Source organism: Glycine soja, chromosome 11, assembly GCF_004193775.1.
Source record: "Glycine soja cultivar W05 chromosome 11, ASM419377v2, whole genome shotgun sequence".
Classification (NCBI taxonomy): domain Eukaryota; kingdom Viridiplantae; phylum Streptophyta; class Magnoliopsida; order Fabales; family Fabaceae; genus Glycine; species Glycine soja.
In genome coordinates this window covers 3,480,815-3,505,459 of record NC_041012.1, presented here as the reverse complement: position 1 = coordinate 3,505,459, position 24,645 = coordinate 3,480,815, and the positions used below count along the sequence as shown (strand labels likewise).

At 33.6% G+C, this 24,645-nt stretch overlaps 5 protein-coding genes across 6 annotated transcripts; 3 read left to right on the top strand and 2 right to left on the bottom strand.

The window, feature by feature from the left end:
- Window positions 1–3,842: 3,842 nt before the first annotated feature.
- On the top strand, window positions 3,843–4,670 carry LOC114375286. The gene has a single exon (XM_028333065.1). The coding sequence runs from the start codon at window positions 3,940–3,942 to the stop codon at window positions 4,405–4,407; it is 468 nt and encodes a 155-aa protein (XP_028188866.1). The 5' UTR covers window positions 3,843–3,939; the 3' UTR covers window positions 4,408–4,670.
- A 1,955-nt stretch (window positions 4,671–6,625) lies between these two features.
- LOC114376393 lies at window positions 6,626–9,048 on the top strand. The gene is made up of 3 exons (XM_028334485.1): window positions 6,626–7,301; window positions 7,529–7,716; window positions 8,130–9,048. The coding sequence occupies exons 1-3, from the start codon at window positions 6,746–6,748 to the stop codon at window positions 8,811–8,813; spliced, it is 1,428 nt and encodes a 475-aa protein (XP_028190286.1). The 5' UTR covers window positions 6,626–6,745; the 3' UTR covers window positions 8,814–9,048.
- Window positions 9,049–11,375: 2,327 nt separating this feature from the next.
- Window positions 11,376–15,786, bottom strand: LOC114376179 (ACT domain-containing protein ACR1-like). Of its 2 annotated transcripts, XM_028334147.1 has the most exons (8): window positions 15,297–15,786; window positions 14,878–15,023; window positions 14,702–14,747; window positions 13,688–13,802; window positions 13,380–13,447; window positions 12,249–12,869; window positions 12,064–12,171; window positions 11,376–11,984 (listed from the first exon to the last, which is right to left on the bottom strand). In XM_028334147.1, the coding sequence occupies exons 2-8, from the start codon at window positions 14,946–14,948 to the stop codon at window positions 11,634–11,636; spliced, it is 1,380 nt and encodes a 459-aa protein (XP_028189948.1). In that variant the 5' UTR covers window positions 14,949–15,023; window positions 15,297–15,786; the 3' UTR covers window positions 11,376–11,633. The 2 variants fall into 2 exon arrangements, with proteins under 2 accessions (XP_028189948.1, XP_028189949.1); XM_028334148.1 differs by lacking the exon at window positions 15,297–15,786 and having other exon boundaries at window positions 14,325–14,747; window positions 14,878–14,974.
- Window positions 15,787–16,264: 478 nt separating this feature from the next.
- Window positions 16,265–18,043, top strand: LOC114376180 (protein PHLOEM PROTEIN 2-LIKE A10-like). Its single transcript, XM_028334149.1, has one exon. It carries the CDS (start codon window positions 16,441–16,443, stop codon window positions 17,674–17,676), a length of 1,236 nt encoding a protein of 411 aa, XP_028189950.1. The 5' UTR covers window positions 16,265–16,440; the 3' UTR covers window positions 17,677–18,043.
- Window positions 18,044–20,469: 2,426 nt separating this feature from the next.
- On the bottom strand, window positions 20,470–21,358 carry LOC114377643 (phytosulfokines-like). The gene is made up of 2 exons (XM_028336254.1): window positions 20,923–21,358; window positions 20,470–20,825 (listed from the first exon to the last, which is right to left on the bottom strand). Exons 1-2 carry the CDS (start codon window positions 21,037–21,039, stop codon window positions 20,709–20,711), a joined length of 234 nt encoding a protein of 77 aa, XP_028192055.1. The 5' UTR covers window positions 21,040–21,358; the 3' UTR covers window positions 20,470–20,708.
- Window positions 21,359–24,645: the final 3,287 nt, after the last annotated feature.

Here is a 24,645-nt window from a genome sequence, read left to right as displayed (position 1 = left end):
TGAGTTGATGATATCCATTTATTTTTCTCTCCTTCCAACTAACACGGATCAAGTCAAAGTCAGCATCCGGATGCCGCAACAAATCAAGACGTGGAAAACAAACAACAAATATGGTGTTTTTTGCATCACCGCCCTGTTCGTTGTCACGCTTTTCATAACATCAGACAACAGTGAAGCTTGCCTATGATTTCTCAGTTTTGAGTCGGGTTCAGACTCAACACAGTAACTAGCTAATTGTTTTTGTATGCTTCACGTACACTTTTGCTTCTTCTTCAAATGCAATTATGGGTGACCGCGCCCACACGTCTAACTTAAACTTATGATCAATATGACGATTCAAACTATATGAAATAAGGGTGACCGCGACCACATCTCTAACTTAGACTTACGATCAATATGACGATTCAAACTATACGAAATAAAGGGTGATCGCGGCCACATCTCTAACTTAGACTTACGATCAATATGACAATTCAAACTGTACGAAATAAAGGTGACCGCGGCCACATCTCTAATACTAAATATTTTTGGACCATTCAAAAAAGTAATGTCGTAAAAATGAGCCGCTGTTATCTTATTTGTGCATGGATGTAATTCAATTAGATTTGAGTTAAGTCAAGGAAATCCAAAATTATATGTTAATTCAACTTGAATTAATATAATTAATTAAATTAGACATTTTTCTTATGAAATTCAACCCAACCATTAGAAGTTTAAGGTTGTGTGGGCATTTTCAATGGAGAGTAGAGCAAAATAAAATAGAGAAGAATGCAAAACCAAATCAATTTACTATTGTACAATTAACAAAAAAAAATGATGTACTATTTCATCGTTTACATTTTAATAATAAAATTATAAAAAAAATCTTTCACATAATCCCAAATTAAAGAAATGAAAAGAAAATGATTAGATGAATATGTGTTTTTTTTTATTGATGAATTTTTTTTTTTACTGAAAATGCCAATCGTTAATATTGTTATCTTTTATCGTGTTTCACACTGTTTTATTAAATTTTAAATAATTAACATGTTAGAGCTTTCGTTAATTTGATTCCATTCTAATTTATGTCATCCTTTTCTATGATCTAAACATAGCCTAGCTAAATGAATTTAATTGTGAACTAGCTCCCCATTCACACATAACTAACCTTTTCAAGCAAGAAATTAGGTAACTAGGAAACCATCCAGGGGAAATGAAAGTCATTTTTCAAATTGAAGAATTCATGAACTAGTTGTTATTGTCGGTGAAACACCTTAAATTCTTTACGGAATAAGACGTGGGTGTCAAATTTCGTGACTCACGCAGTGCCGGACATCTTGCGGGGGGTGAAAAGAGATTGTGATCCCTCCCTGTGTGCAACACTTTTGCTCCGTGAATTTGAGCACTTGCCGTTAAAGGGTTTTTGCCATGGCATCGTATATAGGCACGACCTCTCCCTCTCTCTCTCTCTCTCTATCTCTAAATTTTGGCATAATCTTCTGATTTTCTTCTAAAATGAAAAAAATAAAATTCATATTGCTTGAGAAAAATTGTTTTTTTCCAAAGGAAAAAAAGTCTCAACAATATGGTATAAGTGTTCTATTCTTATATATTTAATGCGTAATGATATGAGAATCTTAAATAATATTGTTTTGAAAATGTTCTTACTCATTTGTCTATTTTATTCATAAAATTTGTGTATTTAGTATTTAGTTGCCAATATGAACAAGAGAGCAGCAAACATGTTATTTGATTCAAATAGAGGTGGGTCATTCTCAAAATTAAAGCTTTCTTTTTTGGGGAGGGTGGTTTAACCTTGGTATTATTTCTTTATTGAGAGTTAAAAATTAATTTTCTAAAGCATTAAAATTCATTTAAGTGATTGATGTCTTTTAATAAATATTTATGGATCAGAAATGAAATATCTAATCACATACTAAAGAGATCACGTTATATGATATCGTGTTGATAGTTAAAGCTATTTATATGTCCGACTCACATGTGATTTAATTTCTTGCATGCGTTCACACTTTTATTCAATTATTCGATCATATACTTTATTTTTATATAGGATATTCGATCATATACGAGTTATTTACTTTCACGTCAAAATTAAAACAAAATTTAGAGTATATGATGGCAGGAAATAAGGGGAGAGGAAAATCCCAAAAAAGGAAAAAGAACAGGTGCAGAGTTTGTGCTGTGTTATTTTACCAAAATTGAAAGGAATGGAATTTGGTCAAATGAAGATATGATTAGCCCCATGACCCCAAATAAAAAATTGGCATGTGAGTGATGCAATCATGAATCAGAACCCTTTGATTAAGACCGTCGAACAAGTGAGAGGCGGCTATTCTCCCATTCTCAACTCTCAACCCTTAACCCATGTCGCCCGTCCTCTCTCCAGAAACCGGAGTACCATTTTTTATTGTTTTCTTTACGTTAAACCTTGAAAAACATGTCGTTGAGAAGATTTGCTTATAGTGCAATGAATTTGTAATTTTGTATTTATTAATTTCTAATATTTCTTAATCATTCACTATTCACTAACGTGAATTATATGTGTGCCAATTTTCAACGCTGGTTGCCCACCCGCATAGATCGTTGGCCCACATGTCTACCACATACACACTATCTATCTATCATTAACAAGTGGATCAATCCATTACTTTCATGCAGGAGCCTAGAGTAAAGGCTAAAATGCATAATATTTTTTATATGGATACAAGATTAAAGTAACAGTTAAACTTATATTTCTTTGTAAGTCGTTTTAATATTAATTCCAAAATATATATGCACATATATCTTATTATGGCCCGTTGAAAAAGAAACACTTCATGTTTCTATCTGTATTTTTTAAATAAAAATAATTTTTAAAAATAGCAACAGTTATAGTTTGAAAATTTATAAAGAAAATGTAAATAATTATATATATTAAAAGGTAATTTAGGAATATAAAATATATACACCGAAGAAAAAAATTGCATTTATTAATAGTTATAGATTCTGTACATTTTAGAAGAATCTATGTAATACTTAGAAGTTGATTCCAATTATGAGGGCAGCATTTATTATAAATAATGAATTTAACAATTGAGATTATAATGAAAAAAATACAAATAAATAAATATGATGACATTGTTCAAATGTAATTCATTGATTTTGTAATAAAAAAAATTAAAATTCCACATTTGTTCTTCAATAACAATCAGAAAAATCAAATATGTTATGGCTTATTTCATTCAGTCGGTCAGTCAAATTATGACTCCGTTCGTTCCAAGATTGTTACCGCTTACTGTGAAAGATTTTGCACATAATTTTTTAAAAAAGTCATTTGATATCCTTAATACTACCTTTTCACTCTATCTTAATACTTTCCTTTCAATTTCACAAAATAGCAGACACCAAGAAATAAGAACAAAGTTTAAATATGAACATTTTTTTTTCTAGTGACAAATAATTTAATATAAAATAGAACTTTTAAAATGACAATTATATTTGAACACAAGTATATAACAAAAAAATCAGACACATGATTCATACATATATGAACCATTCTTTTTTATAACAAAAAAATCACATGATTCAAACATAACTTGGATTCGAATGAAGATGAAGACAAACTTGAAGGAAATATTTTATACATAATATAATTAAGATGCTGATCCATCCAACTACATAATTTTGACCACACGAATTGGCATATGTCACTACTTACATGATATACATAATAATACATTCCGCCGACGGTGAAGACAAAAACCACGTTTGAATCCTGAGCTGCCCCATTCGCAAGTCGTTGGCTTTTATTGACATTCCATGCAACAATGCACACAAGTCACAACAATCTATAAATAGTCGAAAAAAGCACACAAAGAACGTACTACTACTTTCTTACCCAGCTGCCAGCTTGTCATCTAAAATTTTAACTATCATCGCCTGAAACACAAACCAATCTACATGGAAGCTTATTATTCCGGTTCTTACCCTGCGTCGACCAAGCCTATTTCTCTGCTTCACACCGTGCGGAAGGTACAAGCAAAACCGTGGAAGAAGGCGGCAGTGGCGCCACCGGCACCGACACCGATCAGAGTGTACAAGGTGGACGCTATCAACTTCCGTGACCTTGTTCAGCAGCTTACCGGTGCACCCGAGTTCAAGCCAGCTGATCAGGAACAACATCAACTTTTCCCAAGTGTCGCACCTATTGCTGCCACCTTTGTAGATACGCCCCAAAAGCCAATGTTGTCGAGCAAAGACAATATTGCAGCATCATCGACAGTGTCCTCGGCCACTAATTGGTACCAGGGGGCAAAATCTGAACCATTGGAAATGAATTTATCATCACCCTCTTCTTATAACTGGTTTTTTGTCCCTCCTATCAGCCAAGGAAACATGACCAGCTTGGAACCGGGGAGGGTTCTCTAGTTATTTTTTATTTATTTATTTATTTTTATCTCCCTTAGTTATATATGCTTAATTATTTCGTCCGGTGGATATAGCTTTTGTCCACAGTTTGTTTCATTTGGACTTCGGAGCGTACACCAGCTATCTAGATCTGAGCTCCGGCAGCTGCTAGTTACACCGTTTTTTGATTATGTATTTCTTAAACTCTTGAGGTATAGATGAAAAACATTGAAGTGTAACTTTTTAATATTGAATAAAAGTAGAAATGTTTGATAAAACGGTTAGGGTACATTGGAAAACATTTTACACGAAATTTGCACATTCATGTTATTGGTGTTAAACTGAAAATAATGTCAAAAAACCAGACGGACATTCATGTTATTAATTGGTGTTTAGTAAAATCCATTTTGATTCTTTATGTTTTAAAATTCATGTTTTAGTCCTTTAAGTGTGTAGCCTTACCGAAAATGATCATTCCTTTAGTTTCATACAAACATGGGCATTTTAAATTTTAAAATAATTAATTTTAACTTAATGACAGTTTTTAATTACCTATCATTTTTTTATAAGTGTGTTAAGTGTGTGTATGAAGGTGACGATGGTGGTAATTTATTATTGCGCGAAAAAATTGTGATAAAATCGTCTTAAGCTCTTCAACATCAAGTTGATTCCTAACATTTCAAGGAATTTAAGGGGATGGAGGATGGAGGAGGAAAAGAATCTAGTAGAGGTCGCTTCTTAATTAGCGATGATGACAAACGATTATTTTAGCCCTCTGGCGAGAAGAATTCACAACATTAGTCAATAATTGAATATTCACCTATTCAGTCTATTATCATTGTCATTTTAATCGATTGTCTTTTATTACATTCCTTCTTATGTTCAGTCAAAGCCCTCAATATCTTTGCTTCCCCCTCATCACAACATTAATGGTCATATGCAGTTCAAATTGAACCAACCAAAACACAAAACTTTGTGATTTCAAAAAATGATTATGTGATGATCTACTGAAAACAAGGTTTAATTTAAAATAAATCTTGGCTTTGGGATGACCTTGACAACGACACGTTGGAGCAGAGAAGCAAAGGTGAGCCAAAAAATGGATTAGCGATGCTTGTGTGAGGGAGAAATGAAAGAGGCTACGAGGAAGAAACGGGAGACCAAAAAGGTTATTTTAGGAATGTCAGGTGTGCATCCCCAACTGCCCATTTCCAAAGTATTTCTCGTGTCTTTGGGAAATGATTTTTTTTTTTTTGAAGGCGATTTTTTTTAATAGTTACCTATTACTTTTAATTTTTCTCCTTACCGATTCTTCACCTAGAAAAATGCTTGGAATATACTTTTTTTTTGGTACACATACTCTCTTATTGTCTTATTAGTTTAATTTCTTTTTTGTCCAACGTTGTATTTAATTTAATGATGACATCTCCTAATTCTTATATCTTTTAATAAATTTTAACCAATTAAAAAATATGTTATAATAATATGTTAAAAAATGGTCTTAACATTCTCGCTATGCAAAATATGTTTTAGAAAATATGTTAAAAAATGATTTTAAAATATATTCTTATCATCATCTCTATTTTCACTCTTCTTTCTCAATTTCTCATGTATTCCTAACATTTTTTAAAAAGTGATCCTAAAAATGCTAAAAATAAATTATGTTAAACACATTTTCTCTTATTGATTAAAATTTATTAAAAATTATAAAATTTATTAAAGCTCACATCATATTTAATAATTTTATATCTTAATTTTACAATTTTTAATAAATTTTAATCTACTAAAAATATGTTTAAAATAATATATTAGAGAATGTTGTTATCTCTTTTACTTTGTAAAAAGGAAGAAAAAAACACATATACCAAAGAACTCTATCTTTTTTTATCATCCTCTCTATTTTCGGTCTTTCCTCTCAATTTCTGAATCAGAGTGCTAAGGTTTTACCAATAAAAAAATGTTTGCAGATTTATTTTAATTTTAAGTAAAAAATAATATTTTAATTACTAAATTTTGAACGGAAAATATTTTAATAAATTGTTTCTCTTGTGTTGATAGAGATTTTAAAAGAGACAAAAAAGAGTTCAGTAGTTTTAAATAAAAAAAAATAATAACCAAGGGAATCTTGGTATTATTTTTATTTCTACGAATAAAAAAGTAAAAAATCGAGTTACTAAATTATAGTGAAATTCTATTAAGATTAGAATTAAACCTGGATAATATTATAATTTCGTCGTTTGTGCACCCTTAAACGGTGTCGCAGGGAATGGTCTTATCTGGTTAAGGACCGACTCTTCACTTGGGAGGAAGTGACGATCGAAATCTGGTAAGAGGCTGTAATCAATCAACCAAAGCAACGATGTCGTGGTTTACAAGGACAATCGCAAACTCACTCAAACTCGACGACGACGACAATGGCGGTGACCTAAAATCCCCTCCGAAGAAACCCGATTCGGAACCCGTTCAACCCGATTCCGCATCCACCCCCAATCCCACCACGCGCGGCGTCAAAGAGGATTTTTCCGAGCTCACCAAATCCTTTTCCCGCCAGCTCTGGGGAGTCGCCTCCTTCCTCGCCCCGCCGCCCGATCCCCAATCCGAAAAGCCCGTCGCCGATTCCAATCCCAATCCCACTGACGACGACGAAGAGGAAGATATCATCGCAGGAATCCGAAACGATTTCGCGGAGATTAGTGGCAAGTTCAAGAGCGGGATCTCCAAAATTTCTGGTAATAAGACGGTATCCGAATTCACTAAGATAGCTTCGAGTTTCCTTCAGCTTGGATCCGAGGAGGAATACGATCTCGAAGGTGTCCTCGGAGTTACCGAGGATGTGGTTGCCTTCGCCAGAAGCGTAGCTTTGCATCCAGAAACTTGGCTCGATTTTCCCCTTCCCGATGATGAGGATTCTGATGGTATATCACTCTTATTCATTTTGCTATATGCAAATTCTATTTACCGTTTCACCGAGATTTCGAGGTGATTAAATTGTTGCGTCGTAGACTAATATATGACGATTGTGGCTATTCTCATAGGTGGCAGTTTCCCCTAACGTGCTTCTTAAGATGTTTATTTGTGTATTTTGTATGATATTTTATTGTGCCTGGCATTTCACTATCTCTGAAATTTTGTTGTCGCTTAGATTTTGATTTGTCCGATGCACAACAAGAACATGCTCTAGCTGTTGAACACCTGGCACCAAGCTTAGCTGCTCTTAGAATGGAGCTGTGCCCCGGATACATGAGTGATGGTAACTTTTGGAAGATATACTTTGTTCTCGTGCACCCTAGACTTAGCAAAACTGATGCTGCTATTTTATCCACTCCACAAGTGAGTAAACTTATATTGGTATTGGTTTTCTTTCGTTGATGCATTTTGTGTTGTTTTTGTCTGATGCATTCTGGTTTGTTTGTTAAAATTGTTTTAACTTTAATCATGTGGAACTAATGATTGAAGCAGAGACAATTAAGGGTTTTTCATTGTTCACAGATTAAACCTGGCATCGGAATCTTATAACTGATCTTTGAAAATTATATATGATCAAATACTTTTTTATGAAAGCCCGTTGTGAAGTTGCAAGTTATAGGTGATCCTTTTGTATTACTCCTGAAATGTGTCCTGCCTGCTTCCAAATAAACATTGTCATGCTTGTCAGATTTGATGATGACTACCTGCCTGGTACTTTTGTCATTTTTTGTTATTGTGGTTGCATGTATTACCAGCAATTCATGGTATGTGTGCAGATAATGGAAGCTAGAGCAATGTTAACTCTGGCTTTAGACAAAAGAAGTAAGGAAAAGAAAGAATCTGACTTATCTGCAGGAGGGAATGTTCCCTCAAAAGAGGAGGAACAGCATCTCTTTGTGCCAAGCACTGTTCAACTTGAATCAGCACCTCTCCAGACATCTGCTGCTGAAGCTGCCCCATCTGTGGTTGTTTCTAATGTTGAGATGGAGAAACATGCCACTCAAAGTATTGTTCCAGAGGTTATTGACAAGTCTGTGGTTAAAGAAGCAACGGTAAATCCATCTGCAGAACAATCATCATCTGGTTCAACCAATAGATTTTTGGATGAATCCTATGAGGATGATGCTGATGATTGGTTGAAAGAAGAGGATACTTCTGAAATGGTTGGTCCCAGTGGAACTCCTGTTCACACTGGTAATGACGAGGATGTATCATTCAGTGATCTTGAGGAGGATGATGGTGATGTACATGAAAGTTATAAAAAAACTAGATCAGGCTCTGATTCTTCAACAAAAGACTCTCGAGATTGGGTTCAGTTAGGTAGAAGTTCACCTAACTCTGATAAGGATTTAAACTGTGTAGAAGGCAAACATGTTGGCTCTGAGCATTCAAGTGCTCGTAATTCTATGACCAAGGATTCCAATGATTGGCTTAATGTTGATGACATTGATGTAATATGACTATGCCTTGGAATATGTCCCAGAGGTAAGTTTTTTTTTATTTTTAAATATGATTCTCTTATATTTTGTGAATATCTGCATATAGTTGTGTACTCTACGATTGACATTCTGAAGAATGCGTTTCTGTAAATAAAACCAGTCTCCACTGGGCATTGTGCTATGTATGGTTATTTATTGCACCGTACATAAACTAAATCTTCTATTTGATATCTGAATTCCAAGTTATTTGAGGTTATTAATACTTTTAACTGAGCTAAGTTGTTTTAAACGATCTTTAACGGTCATGATGAATATTTTTTTAGAAGATAACGAGAACAACTACACTCAATGAACATATAGGGCAGGTGTTATCAATAGCAAAATTTCTAAGCGTGTGATGCATAACCTTACTAGGGCTATTTGGTTCTGAGCTACCTAGATGCATATCTTGACTCTTGAGGATTAACCACTAAACTAAAAAACTGACTTTCACCACCATAATTACAGGCATTAACATATAGCTGTTGTGCCTAGAAGTCAGATATGTTTAGTAGTTTCTTCTCACTACTGTTTTTGGAATTTGGCGTACGAGATTTTGAAGCACTCACTTCTCAGATTAAGAAACCGGCAATTGAAAGATATCAAGCCGCTTAAGTCTTGCAATTGTAACTTCCATGCTCTTTACACTTTTCTTGGTGTTATCTTCTTTTTAAATTTTAATTTAAAAATTATAGTTAATAAATGAAAAATGAATAGTGCGGTTGTTGATTTACTGTTATCCTGGTTATTAGTTCCGTTTTATCGTTTGATGTAAACTACTGGATTAGGTTTGTTGACACGTTGCATCCTGAACGGTAGTTGCGTATTGTTTTGTAAGCATGCCCGCAATGATAAGTAATTTGACCCTTCTAATATTAATAGAATTAGAAGGCATGGGAACAAAATTAAAGTCATAGGTTAGATTAATTGGACAAGTATCATAGATAATGTTAGTGTTATTTTCCTATCAAAGTTGACATTACTTTTTAGGTAAGGAGCTGTTTGATTTTAGAAAATGTTTTTCTATTTTCATTTTATAACTTTTAATTGCAAACATGATTCATGATTTATTTCGTTTATTTTCAAAAGTTTGTATTAGAAAATAATTTTATTATTTTTTGTTTTCATTTTTTTTTCTATTGTTTCTTGTATAATTTTTTTAAAGCAATAAATAAAATAAAAACAGAAAATACTTTTTAAATAATTAAATGTTTCGTAAGTGTTGCCAATTTTAGTTCTCTAGATGTAAGCAACAATTACGGAATGTAGTATCAATTTTCATTGGAGAATAGTACTAATGGCAGTACAGTCCGTGTTACTTGATGTAGATTTTGTGCATTGTTGATTCTGTGTCTGTTTTATGTCAGACAAGTATGCAAGTTAGTGTGCAGCTTGACATTAATCAGTAGGATAAATGCTAGAAATATACAATAAATTTGTAACACACTATTTCTAAATTGTTGTTCATTATTTGGTAGAATTTACCAAATTTATCAATCAAACATTTCTTTTATTTAGTGTGGCCTATTTATTTAGTGGCATTTACATGAGTTTTGGATTTTGATAAGTAGCCAAAAGAAAAAAACTTGTATCCTTCTTCTTGGTAGAAAACATTGTCTTTGATAGTTGTATGTCAATATCTTGTCTATTTATTTGTTAAGTGATGATACCCTATCATCCATACTTTTCATACACCTAACAAACTTTCATAATTTTTCTTTGTCTTTTTTATCTCACATCATAATATTTATAATTTTTTTCTTTTAAATTTATCCACTGGGTGTTTAATGGCACAATGGATGTCATGAATACTTTTTCTTCTTTGTTTCCTTTTCTCATTTGAACATTTCTTGTGACTTTTTTGGTAGTCCTCTTCTGTCTTTATTACTCTATCCGCACATGCAAGTAGAAATTTGGAATACGATTTTATTTTCGTAGCAATGCCTTAAGTGTCGGTAAAGAAGAGTAGGAGGATGATAGCCAGATGGAGGCAGTACATTTTATCGACCTATTGAAAAAAAACAAAACACAGAGCTTTTCTGTTTTATTTTCTTCATTAGTCATTACCCCATTAACTTCATTAGTGTTTAAAAACAAGACTGGGAGCTTTGTTAGGTAAATACAGGAGACATGAAAGATTTTGGTTTACGAAAAAATTAAGGTCTTGTTAACAGTTTTTATTATATATCATGGCGGGATATATTAAATATATTTTTATTAGCACTTCAACGTGGGAAATACTACTTAAAAGATGGAAACTTTTAGTTATTTGATCTAACCAAAATCATTCACTGAAAATTGGGATTAGAAGAACAATAAAACTAATTCTTATAAAGCTCAATGTTCATCCAACTTAATTTGGTGACATGCACAGATTAATATATAGCATATTTGGATTAGATTCATTAGTTTTTTCTAGAATCAATTGTAAAACCACATTAAAAGCCAAAACAAGAAATAATCGCTTCCATTTTTTAAGATTTTTTTTACAGTAGTTTCGGGATCATAATAAATTCTGGTAGCTATCCTATCATGCTAATGTAGTAATATGCAAAAACTCATATTTCTCAACTTGTAATAGTGTGGGATTTTCCATGTGAGAAAAATATGTACAATGACCACAAAAAAACGCAAGCTATTACAGTCTTACCCAGTTACCCCTCTACCTCAACCACAAGGAAATCAAACGAGGAAAAGAAGAGAAAAAAAACTAAATAACTAAAAAAAAAATCTTATGTACACCGATATTTAGTAGTGACATATTCCATGAGGTAGAAGAATAGTTCCGGAGGTATAAAGTTGTCACGATCTAATGGGCCCAAAACCACCGGAAAGGCGTTCTAATCGAGACCATAGCAAGCTTCCCAGAGAGAATTTAGGTTTAGCTTCTATATCCGATTGAGATTGACGCACCCTATGAGGCGACTTGTGATCTGTAACAACAGATCCACCGGATGCTTGCCTTACCAATTCCACGATGTTTGGGTTCACTTGTTCACCTGAAGAATCTGTAACAAAGAATGATCCTACCGCTTTTTCTCCCTCTGTTCCAATCTCAAACCTCGATATGGATAACCCATTTTCACGAAACACCCGGGTCACATTCGATAGTAGCCCCATTCTATTCTCAGTTCGAATATCTACCATTAATCCCTGCAACATTCGATAGTGCTTTCAATTCTTATGGCTTAATAAATGTAATGTAATACGACTAACTATTTATAGAACTTACACGCGAGACTCTCCGCTCAATTGCAGCGATTAAGCATAAGGTGAGTTCTTCCGTCTCGCTTTCACTGGGCAGAGCTAAACTACCCTTGCAGTGCCTTATGAAGTACTCCTATCAACAACACAGATTATTACAAGAACAATCCAGTAGAAACTAAACTAGGTTGGTAGATGTAGATTACATGTTACCTGATCAGCCATGGATCTTTTGGAGCTAATGGCAGCATGAAAGACCACATACTGCATGTCCGTTAGAACGCAAACGGTGTCGAACAATAGCTTAGGACGGTCTCTGCTCCTCACGTTGACCACCAAGTAGCCTTTGTCCTCGCATCGACCAACAGAGACGTGGGTCCTATCACAGGCGCGGCAGCTCTCGTAGTCCCTGTCGGCGTACATTAGCTGGTGGAGCCGCCGTTCCGTGTGGGTGCGCCCGGTGCCCAGCGTCGTCACCCTCACGCTGTTCTTCTGGCCCGTTTCTCCGTGGGCCGCCACTACATTCTCCAGCTGCTCCTCCACCAGGCCCAACCGTTTTGGGTCGCTTATGGGCCCAGGTGAGGATGCGTCTTCCAGGAATATAATGCAGGCCACCCTGTCGTTGTGGGTCCAGGCCGTTGCAGAGGTGACGCTGTAGCCCAACTCAACAAGCACTGCTGATAGCTCTGATAGTAGGCCCGCTCGGTCCGTCACACTCATCTCCAATGCCGTGTTCTCCATTGCCACGTTTTGTTGCTGTGCCTGTGCTCCTTTCTGACTAGCCAATTCTGTATCCCTTGAAATCTCCCCTTTACTTCTAGTGGCGCACAGTTCCTGCAACACTAATCTTTTTAGTTTCATATCTATAGTTCAAATTACCCATTTCATTTGAATAATTAACATACATATATTTTTGGTGCTTGATTTTTTTTTTCCAATTTAGTTTCTTAAGTTTGAAAAACATCACTTTGATCTATTAAAGTGTTTCTATTAAACTAAGTTGATCTTTTTTTATCACACCAATTTACTGCAATATGATAAACTGTGAAACGTGTTATGCTTTAAATGTGTTTGATATAGTAGTCAAAATTAACATTTTCTGTGCAAAAGAACTAATAAAAAAATTATTTCAATCTAAGATAAACACTTTAAGAAAAAGTAAAACTTGTTAAACATAAAAAAAAGAAAACTAAAGAAATCATATATAGGACCAAAATATTTTGGCATTTAGAAAATAAAACATGAAGTGCATGTCTCGACGCATTTCTTTTTCTAATTTCTCTAACAAGATAGTTTGAAGTATGACGTCATTATTTTCTAACTTGAAGAAAGAGACAGAATGACCTGTTGGATGTGGAGCATGAGGGTTTCGTCTGTGAGCTTCTTGCCAGCTTCATCGGTCACGTGGAACACTGCATTTTGCAATAAAGAAAAAAGACCCACACCACATGGATCAGAACCGAGCCATTAACGTTTGCAGATGATGATAATGTCCTAGTTATGGGGCTTGGTGGTATATGATTCATGCATAGCTCATACATGATATAAAAAGTACTAATAAGGTATTATTTAATAATTACATCATTTCGGTGGATTGAGAAAATTGTAGAAAGCTGAAGAATATAAAGGGGACTCAAGAGGGAGACACTGACCGTCCATACACCATCCACCATCAGAGGAAATGTATGATTTGGAAATGATGAGGTCAAGATCTGTCAACACTTGGACCATCTCCAATAATATGCCCTTCCTGTTTGCACTATCAACCTGCTTTTCCACAACACACATGCATTTTATTAAATTTAATGATAGTTTTTTTTTTTTTTTTTTTAAAATGAAGTCCAGGACTTTTATAATTCGCACACGCTTGTACTTAGCAGTTGTTTTAGACCTCTATTTTAGCCCAAAGCCTTAACCATTTTATCCTTTTTGGCTGCTTGCTGCATGCAGGTTTTGCCTCTGATTTCTAAGCCAGCGAATCCATTTTTTTTTTACTTATATATTTCGTATATTTTATAATACTTTCTAGAATTATTTTTTTTCTCTCTATCATATTAATTATCTTATCCCACACACCTCTTTGCCGAACAAATAAATTATATAAATAATGTAACCAAAGACACTTTTTACTAACGGATTACGTCATTTTGATAGAACACATTCAAATTTTCGTTTTCTTTAAGAGAAGCTTTTTTCATGAGTTCTTATAAGATGACAACAAAGTATAGTTCTTTTATCCTTTTCCATTCATATCCCCTTGTAATAGTGGTTGAAAAAGCAAGCACGTACCTCAATTTGCATTGGCTTTTGGTACCAGGTGTTAGACATCAAGACAATCTCTTTGCATCTTGAATAATATAATACGGTGATAATGATTAGTTAGTATACTTAAGCGCCAAGTGGGAATTAAATAGCCACAATGGATATTAATATGTATCATGTTGTTCCCATTTTCCTACTATATACTCAGCGGTTTATCTCACGAAAGTACTTATAGTACTATGCCTGGTTTAAAATCTATGGGTGATGTTCACTGAAAGCCATAAATGTCGAATAGGGGACACTCCACGTACTGAAGCATAATTAAAGAGCCAAGCACACAACGAACAAGGCTAGATTGATAATTTAACATGTGCAAGTTGAATGTAGAGAATATAGTATCTAACCTTCACCACAGTGCAGTCTCGGCAAGAATCATTATCGATACAGACCCTGCCAGCGCAGAATTAAATAGGTGTAATCCATTAATTAATCTATCATGAATTGAATCAACTAAGCCAGAAAACAATGATATCTAATTAAACAAGAATAAGAAGACGACGAGAAGATTGTGCTGCAGTACCTGGGAGGATGTATTCTTTCTAGGAGCGATTCAATCTCGCGATCGATGTGGGCATGGTAACATATTTCCATTATTATTTCTCTACGAAAGGTTTCAGTTTGGAGGTTGTTGCCGTTGGGCGATAACCCCTGAACGCGTGCTGCTATCTGTAGAATACAGGGTCACGAGCTGTATAGTTTAGAAACGTTCAAAGGGAATGATGAAAGAAAGCGCGTAAATCTATCTATCTACTACTATGATAAAATTAAAAAGAAAACGTGGTCATATCTTGTTTCCAAAGCGATAACAGAGAAATTGTGACTTACCGTAACAAATTCTATCTTATAAAAGAAAAGGAAGCTGTATGAAAATTAAACAGGGTTTTCCATTCATTGAAGCACTGAAACTTACAGACAGGATAGCTAGGGCGGTTACGTTACCTGTTGTGGGTGTAGAGATAGCAGAGCAGCAGAACAATGTGAAATGCATGGAGTCGAGGTTTCCGTTTGAGAAAGAAATGGAGAGAGAAGAGGATCAAAGAACGGGGCCAAATCCTGATTTTCTATCTTTGGCAGCGTGGTCCTTGCTCTATTACAATTGATTTTTTCAACTTTGACACACCCCGCGTAGCCTAAACAAAATGGAGTAGGAGTAGCAGCCAATATTATTGGAAACCAAAATAGCCAAAAAACAATTCTTGGTATGTTGTATCACTTCTAGGGAGTTGTGTTTGTTCGTGGCATTTGGGGATATGACATAGTAATAAGAGACTTGCTTCGGAAATGGGAATTAAGATGGATCCATCGATCCAGAGACTCAGAGAGTAAAAATAGATACTCTACGAGAGAGCGTGTGGTCACGAGGTGAATCTAGTAACTCAGGTACAGGTATTCTTGTGTTAATGCCACGTGTCTTATGTTTTCTAGGTGGGTACTTCTGGTATTCATGCAGTCAAATACTCAATGTTGTGCTGGCAACATCGATCATATCCCCACTCCAGCCGGAATCCACGTGTTTGCGTTACACCTTCTACTTTTCCTTTCACACCAAGTATACGAGCGTGAAGCCATCAAGCGCTACAATTTTTAGTGTCACGGGTAAAATTAGCAATTTTGACTTTTTAATTTGTTCATTTGATTCGGTTTAATTTAATTCTCTAGCTTATTTTTTTTAATGTCACAATTGTATTCCTTTCAACTTTTCTCATAATATAATATTAAAAAATGAACCAGCGGCCTAAGCCAACTTTTCTCTATCATGTAGTAGCAGGCTCTTGTGTTTTTCTTTCTTTTTTGGGTTTGCTTATTAGTTAGTTATGTTAGCTGTTAAGACACTAGCGGGCTTATCCAAACAAAGAAGCGTCCATAAGGACCAGCCCATCAGAGACAAAAAAAAAAAAAAAAGAAATATTAGTGGTGGTTGTGATTCGTGTGTGGCGTGACTGGCTGAACTGAAGATGACGGTTGGGGCTATTGCTTCCACCAATCCAGCGCCAACCCCTCAATTTTTGACCTCATAAGCTTCTCCCAGGTCCGTCTTTCTTTTCTCTATCTATTTGCGGTGGGTCAGCTACGATTGTAATAAATGGAAGTTCTGTTAGTTGATCAGGGTTTTGATTATGTCCGTAGAAAAAAGAAATGGATCTTGATTTTGTGTGCGGTTGGGTTGGGTGGGTTCAGCGCTTACAAGCTCTATCACGCGCCTTCCGTTGCTCGCAAGAGAAAGAGGCTTTCGAAGCTTCTCAGTGCATTCGTTTCCGTTGCGGAATCCCTATCCGAATCCGCAGATACCATTGGAATCGTCTCCAGAGACGTCAAGGTTTTTCTGGAATCCGATTCAGATCAAATCCCCAATAGCTTGAAGCAAATTTCCAAGATAGCTCGCTCGGAACACTTGTCAGAGTCTTTGGTTAGCGTCACCCGTGCTGTGACCGTGGGAGTCTTGCGTGGTTATGAATCCATGAACCGGACCGGTGGTGACCAAACCGGTTCATCCGTCGTGGACCGGGTCCTTGACAAAATGTTAACACCAGCAGGGTCAGGTTTTGCTTCTGTAGTTCTTGGAAGCTTTGCTAGGAACCTTGTTCTTGCCTTCTATTCAGATCAACAACATAACCATTCAGGTGGGGAATCTAACTCGATCAATTCCAATTCGGAAACTGTTCTAGCATGGGTGGATGTAGTTTGTGGTGATAGGTGTGGGGAACTAATTGGGAATTGTGTTCAATTGTTTGTGAGCACTGCGGTTGCGGTTTATCTCGACAAGACCATGCATATCAACACCTATGATGATTTCTTTGCTGGCTTAACTAACCCAAAGCATGAGACCAATGTGAGAGACATGTTGGTATCTGTTTGTAATGGTGCTGTGGAGACACTCGTCAAGACATCTCACCACGTGATAACAAGTTCAAATGCTGATGTAGGTTCAGGTTCGGATTCATATTTGTCTATTGGAGAAACTCTGAGAAATGAGGACTTGGGTATAGGAATGCCATCGATTCAATCCAAGGTGGATGTTTGTGATGATGAAAATAAAAGTGGCTGGGTGAGCAAGGTTTCGTCTTCGTTGGCGGTTCCAAGCAATAGGAGGCTTGTTCTTGATGTGACCGGCAGGGTGACATTTGAGACTGTTAGGTCTTTCATGGAGTTTGTTTTGCAGACATTTTGTGCTTCTGTGAGAAGATGTGCTCATATTGTTCATGAGGCAGTACTTGAGATTGTGAGATATGTTGCAGCCAAATCCTCTGTTGTTGTCACAATATGTCTCTCGTTGTGCCTGCACATGATGGGTGGAGGTTGGGCTTTGGTGCCTGCTTAAGTAGTTGTGATTACTTTCATTTACCAAATAGATGTTATTGGCGATTTGAACTAGAAAAGTTTTCTGGAGTTGCTGCTTCTTTGGCTATGCATCTGTATCATAATATCTATATATATCATACATACATACATACATCGGTTAATTTTGTAAATGATTTTGGAATTGTGAAATATTAAAGAATGTACAGTGACCATGGAAGCATGACTTCTCTTACATTGTAAACTCATGGGGCAAACAACAGTACTATTTGTGTTGGGTGTTATCATTCATGATTAGAAGTTTAGAACCATTCTTGAATTGGAATCTTAATATATTATTGTAACTGCATCAGTCTGTATGTTATTGATTTGATATTTTCTACTGGCTAGGGGTACATGTGCAGGTCATTTGAATTCTGTTCCCCATTTCTGACTTCCCCCATCCCTCCTTTTTGGATGTAACAACTCTGCTTCATGACAAAACTTAATGAGAGGGATTTCCTAATGCCTTGTTAACTCACTATGGCTTGCATTCCCCTCGTGGATAATGTTTTTAAACTGCTGCTGGAGGGGCGAAGCCAGTGCTTCTGGCATTTTATATACTGCAATTGTAATTAATGTTACACTTCTTGATCTCTGTGTGGAAATTTTTACATATTACTAACTGGCTGAGCCTCGGGTATTCTGTGTTTGTGCTTAAAGTGCATTGCAACTAACATGAGACATTGGTACCCAACCTGTAGTCGTAAACTCTCTACACATCGTTCTTTCGTATTATTCATTTCATCGTCAGTGGAAGTGGAATTTTCATATCTGGCTAGCAATGGCAGAGGAAATTGCATTTATGCACGTCTGATATATAGTTTGCTAGCTTCATATTATTAAGCATTAAAATCAGCTAAAACTACACTTTTATATGAGTCATGCTGTAGTTAGTTAGTTATATAATTATTAGCTATGTCAGTTATAATCTAGTTAGTTGTTTCATTCGTTAATTGTATTTGTATGAATTGGATGAACATGGTTCATTTGAGAATTTTCTATGGAAGAATGGGGATTGCGATCGATCTAATCAACAGGCCCTTTGATCGGTTAGATCCAACTTTACCATGATGGATAAAAGATTGAAGGATGGCATTACTGGTGAAATCAGAGAGTATTCATACTCAAGTCCTTATCACTCTCAGTTTATATTAGTGAAGCTCAACTCTTCCGTTATGACAACATATCATATGGATCTATTTGTGTGTAAACAAGCTGTCCTTGGACCAAACATTTTCCTAAAATTAAACGCCACGAGAAAGGCTCCATGCTCCGATTATGATGGAAAGTTCACCCGTGATCACTAACTAAAAAGACAGCTCCAACTATGCTTTGTTGAGGTTGAGGGGAATTCGGATTAAGTAGTAGAACACTCTGAATGCTTCAATGCACCGTGTGGACAAAATCTCCCGTGGTATAGGAACATTGCCCCACGAATATTACAGAAGTCCCCCGTGGGTTTTGAAAATGCTTGGTTGAATATTACAGAAGTCCTGTTATATGCAAAGAGCTCCTTAAATTAATTATAATACATACATATATATATATATATATATATATATATATATATATATATATAAAACACTATTCTATCATATTTTATTTTGTCCACCAAATTGCCCTTAGAGTGAGAGTTTACTTAAATGATAGAATGTTATTATAATTATTGAATAAAAAAATCAATTCTTGAGGTTATGAGAAAAATAGATATAATAAATTATGAACTTGTTAAAATTTCAAACATGATTTTTCTAACAAATAATTATAAATGCATTTTATTTTCTAAAACATATGAAGCTAAACTCTTTTAGAGTTTATTTGGATTAACTTCTTTAGAGGAATTTATAGAAGAAAATAAGAACAAAAAACGTTTTCATGAATTAAAATTAACTTATACGTTTGTCCAAAAGTGATTTTTAATTTATTTATGTTTAAGCTAATTTTAATTTGATTTCTTTTTCTTATTCTATTCTTACAAAAGTTTATGGACGAGTTGATTTAAACTGATTCTTTGACAGATATGATAATAAAATATAAATCCAAATACTAAGGAATTTAAAAATATTTCATCCTGTGTAACCAGTTTGGATAAAAATACACAAACTTCATTAAAAAAAAAATTATTAACTACTCGTTACTTTGTTAGTCACGGAATGGATTCTTTCCTATGTATGCCTAGATTTCTTTAGGCTACTTGGAGAAGACAACATCAGCAAATTGTTGAGGAATTATGGCAAGTTAATGCCTGTAACATATAACAGGCATGTGCAGTAGTAGTAGCTTATTTCTTCGAGGCCTCTCTATCCATGCAACTCAAATAGGAAGTTTTAAATAATACTATCTGCAGTTATATCTTCAAGCTCAACTGTCAACTAATATGACCACTCTTCCCGACTGAAGAGGCACACAAGTTATTGATTACATTGAATACTGGAATCAGAGAAGAGTAATAGCTTGCATTAAATTCAAAGTTATGGTTACCTCTACAAGTCAATATTCACATACTTTTTTTTTAATTCATTTGTCTCATAATTCAACTGATAAAAAAAAGGATTACGGTCATATTATGCGTTACCCTCTTCAGTTTTTTTTCCAAAAGATATATAAGAGATCTATTCATCAAAAGGGACAAAAAAAAAAAGATAATGGTTACCTCTTCAGTTTTGTGTTCTTTTTTTCAAAGGTATACAAGAGATTTATTCATTAAAAGAACAGCTCTATGCAGGTTGGTTTTAGTGAGCGGAGCCCACGAGAAATAGTTGCAACAGAGAAAGGAAGAGAAGAGAAGAGTGATTCTATTATGATGATGACTGATCACACTACTATCAAGTAAACAAGTATTTCCATGATAGTTTAAATTTCATAACATAATGATATAAATATAGTACTAAATACAAGCATAAAAGCAAAGAAAGAGAGCATCTCGAGCTTTGGCCAAATAAACTAGCTACCAGAACCTAATATAGTACAATACTACTAACAACCATCAAAACAAGAAGGGAGAAAATTCTTTCAAGGGTTATTATGCTTCTGCGTATAAATATAATCGATGTGTGCAGTAAGTGTCCTCCTTATCAAACACTCCTCTTCTTTAATACCTTCACAGCTTTCATCAACTTCCTCAGCATCCTAGACGTATGAAAAAAATATACGGATCAGACCCTTACTGTTACTAAGAAAAAAGTACTGTAAAAGCTAACAAGAACAGCAATAAAACACAACCAACCTGATGGAGTGTTGACACCAAAGATTCCTTGTGAAAAGCTGGTTGAGGGCGCGTGGAGTGGGTGATCATGCAGCAGAGGAACAGAACAGTGAAGAACAGGACCGTGATCTTACTCATGCTTGGTTTATGTTAGAGAAGGCACAAAAGCAAAATGATAGAGAGTTTGTGTGTGTTGAATGGTGGCAGGGATTGATGCTGCGAATTTATACAGAGAGATAAGGTGGAAAATGAAGGTGTGAAGTGTGAACCTTGGAAGGTGAAGAGGGAATTTATTTAATGCAGCCGGTAATCAAAATCTCTAGAACCAAAAAGAATCCAAAAAAAGTTTTCTCCTTTTTCTTTCTTTAAGAAAAAAAAAATAAACGCCCATATCAATAGTGGGACAGAACCACAAACAAGTAATGAACCGAAAAACAAATCAGCAAGAAAAGAAAGGTTCGAACTTCGAAATTCCCCACTTTATAATTAATAGCTGGAATTTGTTGTTATTTATAGGATTACTGTCTGTCTCTCTTTTTAGCTATCGAGTGAAACAGAAAACGTGTCCTATATGAGAGTAAAAAAGTGTAGAAAGGAATAAGGCAACAATGTGCCGTGTTTAGCAGTGGCAGTGGTGAAATAACTTGGTGATGCCATGCTTGCATTTTTTTCTGCATGACTTGTTACTAATCGCTCTCATTTTGCATGTTTCTCGTGGACAGGGTAATCCACTTACTGAAAATGTTTTTAAAAATTATATAAAACACTATTTTGATTAGTTAACAATAACATGTGAAAAATTGTGCCAAGATTACATGTACGTTAAAAATTCTATTAAGTGTGTGTTTGTATTGGTGATAAGTTAAACTTACCATATTTTTTAAAAAGTAATAAATAGATAACACGGTGAATTCCTTACTAATCCAAGCAGACACTTAAAATGTTGTTTGACCTCAAAATTGGCAAATATTAGAAAATTTCTCTTTTTTTAAATAAAAAAAATTGACTCTGTAAAATGGATAATCTTACATTCTTACCCATTAATGAACAGTTGCTAGAACATGATCTCAGAAAAGGTTTTGTTCTCACTCGTAAAACTATAATCTTTTTATAATTAGGAGATATAAAATAAGTTGTGTACGGGGTGATGAAAAATAATACTAGAAAAATGACTTATAAAATACTACTGGCTCTAATACTGCTGTACTTTCAAGTGTCTTGCTTTTCAACAATTAAACCAAAAAGAAGCATTGAACTAAGTAGGAATCGACCTTGTAGTCTTTAAAGATTATAAAAATGTAACATCATCATGCCAATAATAATTATAATAACTACCTTAAGTTGGTAAAAGTAACCAAAAATAATGGATGTTCTTTTTTTTTAAAAAAAAAAGAAGAAAAAATATTTGAAAATACAAGGAGACAGCAGAATTATTGCGAAATACCATGAACTTATGGATGAACATGATATGATAACCCGTGCATACCAACTCCAGGATTGTGCAAAGCACTACTAATGTGAAAAGCATTGTGGATTACGTGAAGAACATCTCCAATTCTATTAATTATGGATGTATTACGTACGCGTCTACATTTTAGAATGTCCACGGTTTGTATTTGGTACTCTATTCTAAAATGTTTGGAGTTTATGTACAAAAAGTTACAAGACATGAGAAATATTAATTTGGATTATACAACTATATATACATTATTATCAAAATTAAAAGGTAGTTTTTTTAGACAAAAATTAAAGGGTAGTTAGTAATTATATAATCACTTCAAAAATCATATACATCTTTCTTTAAATTTTAATCATTCAAATATAATCTAATAATTTATTTTTGCCTGGTAGCTTTTTCTCACGCAAAACATAAACAATACATTTTCTTGTCAAAATTGGTTTAGTCAATTTATTGATTCAATCATAATTAGTACGTACTTGGTATTTTTTGTTTTACATGATATATAGTTACACATAAAATGTTTAAAATGTTTCGAATGTTTATTTATTGTAATGCTTCACATAAAAAAGGAGGAAGATTATACTTGAGATAATTGAATACGTTAATATATTTAGTTTATAATGATTAATATCCTTTGTTTCTAACCACTTGTATAATTTGATTTTGATAATATTTTTGACATATTATATTAAAGTTTTTCATGTACATTTTTTTATTTTTAAAGATTAATCTTTCTTTTATGATTCCTTTTATCATATCTAAAAAAAATTGTCACAGATTGGGCATTATTATGCTTCTTAAAAAAAAGAATGGGTATTATTGTATAGGATAAAATGCAATTTTTGTCCTCTTATTTTTTTAAAATATAATTTTAGTCTTCTTATTTTTTAATTGAGATATTTTGTCTCCCACTTCTAAAAAAAATCACAAATTTAGTCTTTTTATTTTTTAATTGAAACATTTTGTCATCCACTTTTAAATAATTTATATTGTTAGTCCCCTTTTGTCAATTTTAGAATTGACTATGTACTTTTTTAATTATTTTTTAATAGATTAAGCTTGTTAGCTATTAAATAGTAATACAAAATATTTGTTATGTGAATAATAAATAAACATATGTGAGTTAACTTTTACAAAATACATAGATCAACTTTTAAAATTGGTCATAAAGATTAAAATTATATATTTTTAAAAAATAATAAATAAAATATCTCGAATTAAAAAATAAATAACTAAAATCATAAATTTTTAAAAAGTAAAAAATAAAATGTCTCAATTAAAAATAAGGAGAAAAAAATATATTTTAACTCATTGTATATTTTGGATGACCACAATTGTATCACTGAGAGATATGTTATTCATCTAATAATTTTAATAACATATCTTATAACATTAATCAGTTTTTTTATTACATCAATATAATTTTATCAAAGATTTTTCGTTTTTATTTTTCACATATATTTTTTTAAGACAACTAGTTGGATGCCCGTGTCGTGATGATTTCTTTGCATGCCTCTAATAACATTGTTTTTGTTATAAGTTATGTTTGTCAAAAGACATTTTAATTAATGTTTAAATTTTTTTTATTAATTGAAAAATTGATTTGACGGTTCGATAAGCTAATTTTTTTAGTATTTCTCCAATCTTTTTAGTATCTTTTCAAATGTTATTTGAAATAGTATTTTATAAAATGTTAGTTTCTATCTTTTAATTTTTTTATATTTTATTTTATTTTTGATATATTTATTCATATTTTTTGTTATATTTTTTAAATAAATCATGATTTTATTATTATTTTATCATTTTATACTTTTTAGCTTTTTAGCAATTAATTTTACTGAATATTTTTAATTTAATAAGTTAATTTTTTAACTTTTAACTAGCTATTAATCTTTCAACTTCCAATTAACTTTTTTTAGTTAGTTTTATCGAATATACATAACAAAATTTGATTGTTCTAATAAAATTATAAAATTGTTAATGAACAATTACATCATCTAATGGCAAGTATTTTTGTATACATAATATCTAATATCTAATGAGGAGACAGATATTAATTTACAAAGTAAACCTTGACGTTGTTGTACACATAATTTGTCGTCGTGTGATGATGAGTTATCAATCATATGCACCGATCAAGCCTCTGATTTCTAATTGCTAAACTCATATAAGATAGAAGTGTATATATATATGCACGAGTGATGAGTATTGACAAACTAGACAAGATTACTGAAAATGGAATATGATCCCTAATTCTCTATTGACAGCAAATAGATATACAT

Bases quoted from the DNA above. Each gene is read 5' to 3' on its own strand.
- LOC114375286 (XM_028333065.1), top strand. From the start codon at position 3,940: ATGGAAGCTTATTATTCCGGTTCTTACCCTGCGTCGACCAAGCCTATT.
- LOC114376393 (XM_028334485.1), top strand. From the start codon at position 6,746: ATGTCGTGGTTTACAAGGACAATCGCAAACTCACTCAAACTCGACGAC. The intron at 7,302-7,528 runs GTATATCACTCT...GTTGTCGCTTAG, and splicing joins CGATGATGAGGATTCTGATG to ATTTTGATTTGTCCGATGCA. The intron at 7,717-8,129 runs GTGAGTAAACTT...GTATGTGTGCAG, and splicing joins CTATTTTATCCACTCCACAA to ATAATGGAAGCTAGAGCAAT.
- LOC114376179 (XM_028334147.1), bottom strand. From the start codon at position 14,948: ATGGAAATATGTTACCATGCCCACATCGATCGCGAGATTGAATCGCTC. The intron at 13,803-14,701 runs GTTAGATACTAT...GTGGAAAAGCAG, and splicing joins GAGACTGCACTGTGGTGAAG to GTTGATAGTGCAAACAGGAA. The intron at 11,985-12,063 runs GTAAGTTCTATA...CGAATGTTGCAG, and splicing joins TTGAGCGGAGAGTCTCGCGT to GGATTAATGGTAGATATTCG.
- LOC114376180 (XM_028334149.1), top strand. From the start codon at position 16,441: ATGGAAGTTCTGTTAGTTGATCAGGGTTTTGATTATGTCCGTAGAAAA.
- LOC114377643 (XM_028336254.1), bottom strand. From the start codon at position 21,039: ATGAGTAAGATCACGGTCCTGTTCTTCACTGTTCTGTTCCTCTGCTGC. The intron at 20,826-20,922 runs GTTGGTTGTGTT...TCATACGTCTAG, and splicing joins TGGTGTCAACACTCCATCAG to GATGCTGAGGAAGTTGATGA.